This window comes from Nannospalax galili, unplaced genomic scaffold, assembly GCF_000622305.1.
Source record: "Nannospalax galili isolate Female #2095 unplaced genomic scaffold, S.galili_v1.0 scaffold302, whole genome shotgun sequence".
Classification (NCBI taxonomy): Eukaryota; Metazoa; Chordata; class Mammalia; order Rodentia; family Spalacidae; genus Nannospalax; species Nannospalax galili.
Window position 1 is genome coordinate 4,193,478 of NW_008350120.1, and position 6,638 is coordinate 4,200,115.

A 6,638-nucleotide genomic window follows, 5' to 3' on the forward strand; every position below is an offset into this window, starting at 1 on the left:
TTTAAAGCAGTAGAGTTCCAGAAGGCCGGAGCCAGGGAGAATCACATGGTCTCAGTGCTTTCTTTCCTGCCAGAGACGACTGACTGGCCCAGAAGCTGGACAGCGTTTAGTTGGGTTAATCTGTTAATTTAGTCCATCCACCCATCACAGTTCCTTCACATTTAAGCTGCTTCCTCATCAGCTAGTCCTTATTTTTGGTCTCTCAAGAGTTTAAGACAGGACTATTGCAGCTGGGCGTGGTGGCGCATGCCTTTAATCCCAGCACTTGGGAGGCAGAGATAGGTGGATTTCTGTGGGTTGGAGCTTGGTCTACAAAGTGAGTTCCAGGCCAGCTGGAACTACAGGGGGACCCTGCCTCAAAAAAAAAAAAAAAAGACAAGATAGGACTGTTCCAGAGAGAAGAGCTCCCTTTCCCACGGCCAGTTCTGTGGGACCCTACATGTTCCCAATAGTTTGGAGACTGCTTCTTACACGTCAGAGGGATGTAGGGAGACAGACAAACCCAGAGGCAGGTGACCAGAGGGTGCAGTGGGGCACACTGGAAAGCACAGCCACTAGAATTCTTTCATTGATTGATTTGTGTAGTTGCATATGTGCGTGTTCGCATGTGCGTGTGTGCATGCATGGGTGCCCATGGGTCACAGCACATGCGTGGAACTCAAAGAACAACCTGAGTGGGGTTCTCTCCTTCTATCACATTGTTTCTGAGGATTGAATCAGGCTTGGTAGCAAGTGCCTTTACCCATGAGCCATCTTGCTGGCCCAGTGAGAGTCTTATACTAGTAAAACAAGCTCTAAACATTCAAATGTTTTAGGTTCTAGAAACCTAGTCCTAAGTGTACAGGGAGGTTTGACTGGGCTCCTGACTTGGTTTATAATGCAATAAAGGGAATATGCCTTTGGCAGGAGCCGCGCATCATTCCTGAGTTTAGATTTTCCTCTGTTCTGATTCTGGGCTGGGAAGTGAGCCACAGTCAGCCACAGTCAGCCCCCAAACCACAAAGGGAAATCATTATGCTCTGCAGCGGCTGAATTTGGATGCTTGGTATGGCGGGTATATTAAATGTACTTTCAACCTGCAGTAGTTTCAGTTTATAATGAACTCATTAGCATATATATCAATTACTTTTTTGTTGTGAAAAAATCTAACCAAAGCAATTTAAGAGAAAAAGGGTTTATTTTGACTGACATTCTGAGGGTGCAGTCCATCGCGGTAGGGAAGGCTCGGTGGCAGGAGCGTGAGGCAGCTGGTCACTTTGCATCAACAGGAAGCAGAGAGAGAAGAGCGTGGTACTCAGCTTGCTTTGCCTTGGGATGGTGCTTCCCACATTTAGGGTGGTCTTTCCACCTCAGTTAACCCAATCTAGAAGCTCCCTCACAGACACGCCCAGAACTGAGCCTGCTGAGTAATTCTAGAGTCTGCCCAGTTAACAATCTGTAGTCGCCATACAGAACATGACCCCCAGAAGACGTACCCATCTTCGGGACCGTTGCCCCCAAATCTGCATTCCCCATGTTTTAGTTTCATCTCTGTTTCTCTGATAAAACTCTGACCAAAAGAAACTTAAGGGAGGAAAGGGTTATTTTAGATTACACTTCAGGTCCCAGTCCATCCCTGAGGGACGTCTACCCAAGGCAGGGACCTGAAGGAAGGCTCCTCGATATTCCTACAGTGTTACCTGCAACCGAGGAGCTCACTTCACAGTCAGACAAGTATGGCAGGAGCTGCGGAGGGTGCTGCTGGCCGCTCAGAGGCCGGCTTATACCTGCTAGCTTTCTTAGACAACTCTGGATACTTGCGTAGGGATGGTGCTGCCCACAGTGGGTGGGACCCTCCTACATCCATTAACAATCAAGATAATCTTCCACAGACCTGTTCTCAGGTCAATCTGATATAAGCAATTCCTCAAGTCAGTTTCCTTTCAGATGACTCCAGGCTGTGTCGAGTTGACAGTTAAAGGTAACCAGGACACCCGGTGACTTGCTTATTTTTGCCAACCCTGCCAGGCAGGTCATCACAGGGACCCACATGCCTGACCCCAGGTGGACAGCCCAGTTCTGTCATCACATGTCCTTACCCTGTAGTTTTTCAGATTCCCCAGCTAAAATCCAACGCTTCCATTTGGAGTTTGAGGGATGTGCTGGATAGCACATTGTGCTGGCTAGCAGTGTCAACTTGACACACCTGGGTTGAGGGAGCCTCAGTTGGGGAATTGCCTCCATAGGACTGGCCTGTGGCCATGCCCATGAGGAACCTTCTTGATTGTTGAGTGATGTGGGAGGGCCCAGCCCACTGTGGGTGGTGCCACCCCTGGGCAGGTGGGCCTGTGTTGCATAAGAAAGCAGGCTGAGCAGGGGGGAGATGTAAGACAAATAAACCCTTTCCTCCCCAAGTTGGTAGTGGTCAGAGTGTTTTGTCACAGCAGTGGAGAAACAAACTAGGACAAGGGGCTCAGGCCATCCATACCTCCGCTCAGCCTGGCCACAGTGTGAAGAGGTAACTGCTCAGGGAGTGTCTGCTTGTGCCTTGCAGGTGAAGGGTACCGAGCAACAGCCCCAGATGGTGTTCACGGTCCGCCACGCCACCGTCACCTTCCAGACAGACGGGGACACGTGGCGGGAGCAGAAGGAGCAGAGGGCGGCCCTCACTGTGGGCATCCTCATCGGGGTGTTTGTGCTCTGTTGGATTCCGTTCTTCGTCACTGAGCTCATCAGCCCCTTGTGCTCCTGGGACATCCCGGCCGTCTGGAAGAGCATCTTTCTGTGGCTCGGCTACTCCAACTCCTTCTTCAACCCCCTCATCTACACGGCCTTCAACAAGAACTACAGCAGTGCTTTCAAGAACTTCTTTTCGAAGCAGCAGTAAGGAGAGGCTGGGGTAGGATGCAGTTGTCCCCTAGCTAGTGGACCAGCCCAGGTCATGAACTTTCACAGTCTGCCCAGCAGCCACAAGTTCAAGATCCAGCTCCCAGTGGCAGCAGGGTCATCTCAGAGCTTAGCTCGCCCCACCTCTGTGCTCAAGTGCAGGGAGCTGTCTTCATCCAGGCTCTGGAGGCTCACGTCCCCAGATGAGCTGAGTACTCTCCCTCACTCTGCACCAGCAGCCACGGATTTGGCCCACAGAATACCCATTCCTCCTCTAAATTCACTCTAGCATGGCCGAGGGCCTTGACCTAGAAAAGTTGAACAAAGCAGGAAGGAGGGAGGAAAGTGGAGGAGGTGGAACACTGCGGGATAAGAGAGACAGGAAAGAGCGCTGGACCTAAAGCCAGGTGTGCTCATAGGAACTTGGAATTACAGCACTCGAGTGGCCGAAGCAGGAGGTCTCAAACGTGAGGCCAGCCTGGGCTACACAGTGGGTTCAAGACCAGCCTGAGGTTTTGTTCAATGTAAACACACACACGCATGCACACGCACATAAACACATGCTATAGAAGAGGCAAGTATTCTAGTTAGCAAAATTAACTCCCGAATTCAATTTAACACCTTGGAACTGGCCAAATGAAATAATCTCCTTCCATTTTGAAGCATCTGTGTACAAACATAGAAAAATCTACTTTCATGGGATCTGAAAAAATTGTTTGCTAAAGGTTGTGTGTGTGGCATTCCTTCAGCTGTTTGTGGCACAGGCTTCATCCTTGGTTCGGAAGATTAGGGGTTAATGACTGTCACGGAGTGCTTGATGTCTTGATGTTGTGTGGCCACATTCATCAGACACATACTTTGACAGGAGAGCTGGTTATTTTTAATGTGCTGTTTTGCTGGTACATGAAGCTGGCCAGTAGGTAAGTAAGGAGATGGGCAGAACACTAGCCAAGTGTGGCTAACAATAGCCAAATGTGGCCTCCATCAAGTTGGTGGTGTAACTGGTGAGGCAAGACAATCTGGTAAAAACATCCTGTTTACATGGTCATAAAAGCGGAGGGCACACCCACACCTCCAGAGGGAGTGTAGGAGCTTTGAGGACATCATCAAGGACTCCCAGGAGAGAAAGAGGAGCTGACTGTCTTTTCAGGACTGTGCGTGCACTGTCTTCTCCCAAGGACTGAGGGTGGCGCAGAGCTGTGGACCTCTCAGGTGCTGGGTTCCCAGCAAAGTCCTGATGTGAGCCAAGGACTATGCTTCAGACTTCAGTGGTGAGGCATGTCAGGGTTACTCTGAGTCCTCACCCAGTGAGCCAGAGATGCTGAAGTCACAGCAGAGATCCATAGAAACACAATTGTGTTTCTTCAGCTGGTTGGAAGTGCAATGATTTCATCCTCAAGAGCTTTATATTTTGAGCAAAGGACAAATTTTTCTGATACTCTGGGACCCACTGTCTGGGAGCAGCATCCTAGAACATCTGATGCACCAGAGGACTCCTTCTGAGCCAGGATGGAGCATGAACTCAGAGACCTCCTCAGGAGCGAACAGCTCACAAATCCAAGCTGTTTCTTGTAACATGGTTTTACTAATTATTTGAAGAAAGGCTTTTGACTTTGATCCAGTTAATAGAATGTAAGAATTTTTGTTGTTGTTGAGTCTGAATCCCCTGAAAACAACGCATGTAAATGTTGTAAACCTCGTAAATTCTACACTGCATCTTTCACTGCCCCTCTGTCATCGCCCTCATCGTCTGAAGGCCAAAAGGAAGTCGAGCGTCACAATTTCCTCTCCTTCTTTACAGCTCTAACTAGGAAGGAATCCATCTGCTAGTGAGGGGCCACATACCTCCACCCTAACAGTTATTTTATTCTGTCCTCACCACCCAAAGGACTCTGATTGCTTTTTCTCTTCACGTGGGGGTGACTTTGCCCATAGCTTCAATTTACATCAAAACCCTCATTTATCATTCGAAACTTCCACAAGCTCTTGGGCAATAAAATTCTCCATTATCTGTCATATCCCTCGTAAATTAAAAATTGTGCATTATAACATGCACAATATACTTGTATTATATTGTATATAATAAAGTATATCAATATTCCAAAATGGGAATTTGTGATGATGTCTGTTGTTTTGACACGAAGTTATTCCTGCACTTCCTGTAAGAACAGCCTTTCTCTATGAGCGTGAGCTGGGGTAGAATGTCGGGCAGCCAGCATGGGGATTGTTAGACGCTGACTGCGGGCTTCTGGCCACACAGAATGCTCAGTGGCGAACTTAGACACTCCCTTAGTTCTCCCTTGCTTCTGACTGTTTACTTCCTGTTTTACCCATCCCCACTATAGCTTGGAGACACAGGGATCACCAGGTGCTAGTCCTTCCAGTGTTTGTAGGGGAAGTGTTCAGTTAATGCCACATTTTAAAAAGGTTCATTTCCTTTAAACTTTTCAGTAAGTGGTGCCTAAGATGTGTGGTTAAAATGTTCCCCCACTGCCCCATGAGTTTGTTAGAGAAAGATGTTACTACCAAATTAAGTACATCTCTAACTGAGGTTATTAGTTTTGTTTTTTTTTTGTTTTTTTTTGTTTTTTTTAATCTTTTTGAGACAGGGTCTCCCTGTAGCCCCAGCTGTCCTGGAACTCACTATGTAGACCAGGCTGGCCTTGAACTCACAGAGATCCTCCTGCCTCTGCCTCCCAAATGCTGGGATTAAAGGCATGTGCCACCACGCCCCGCCTGCTGGGGACTCAAACCCACAACCCCCGGCAAGGTGAGAATTGGGGATGAGTAAGCATGCCGTTCGCCAGCCCACGCTGCCCCCATTACCCAGGGACACTAAGATGCAACAGGGAGTCTAGTCAGGCAGGGACTCATTTATTGCAGGTGTTCCAAAGCTTATAAAGGCACCTGGAACTCCCCCCCTCCCCCACAAGGGTGTATCTTAAGGATGGTCACTCGCTGATCATGTACTCCTTGGCAGTGGGAAGTATTCTTCAGACTTTCAAAGCAAGCCAGGCCACGCCCCCAGTAACTTCCTTTCAGACTTATGCAAGATGAGGCCTTTAGGTCCCCACATATCCCCCTTTATATTTTTATTTTAAGGGCCAGACTGACTTTATTTCAAGGGATACCCACCTCATAGGCAGCTCCCTGAGGAGAGATGGCTATCTCCTTCCTCTAATCTTATGTACTTTTGTCTGTCTTAGGTTGTGTCACCTCTGATCAAGCCTTGCCCATCATTGGATCATGCTACCTGGCCATTGCATGTCCTATCTTAGGAGTGCTTGTCATGGGACATCTTACCCGTCTTTGGCTAAAAATGCGTCATGATTAAGGGCAGCCACATGGGTAATGCCAGCCCTTGACAGTCTTAGTCTCTGCCTAACTCGGTTAGCCAAGCATGGGCAACCGGAAGGGTCCTGGGGGAGTCCAAAATCATGAGGAGGTGGGCCGTGGCAGTTCCAAGGGTCCTCTCTTGCCAAATTATCTGGTAAAGACACTTAAAGATAAGCATTATCAAGAGAAACAAAGCAAGTCATGGCATAGGACAAGTTGAAATAATTCTGAGACCATGTACCTTTTAGCCAATCAGCCAGTTGTTAAAGAGGCTGACTGGCAATGAAGCCAAGGAACTGGGTCCTTTACCTCAGATGGATATAAATAAAGAGAGGAATTTTGTCTCATGAACTATTGTCCATGGACCGGCATGCTAGTCAGTTGGATCCTGGCCTACCCACTTAAGGTTTTTCCCAGGCACCCATATGGGGGTTGAA

The 6,638-nt window shown here is 48.3% G+C and overlaps 1 protein-coding gene across 1 annotated transcript in view; it reads left to right on the forward strand.

The window, feature by feature from the left end:
• Window positions 1–4,911, forward strand: part of Htr5a (5-hydroxytryptamine receptor 5A) — a 25,298-nt gene extending 20,387 nt beyond the window's left edge. The window contains exon 2 of the mRNA XM_008847260.1: window positions 2,534–4,911. Within this exon, the coding sequence (XP_008845482.1) occupies window positions 2,534–2,866 (333 nt within the window). The 3' untranslated portion in view covers window positions 2,867–4,911. The remainder of the gene's footprint in view (window positions 1–2,533) is intronic.
• The last annotated feature ends 1,727 nt before the right edge of the window (window positions 4,912–6,638 follow it).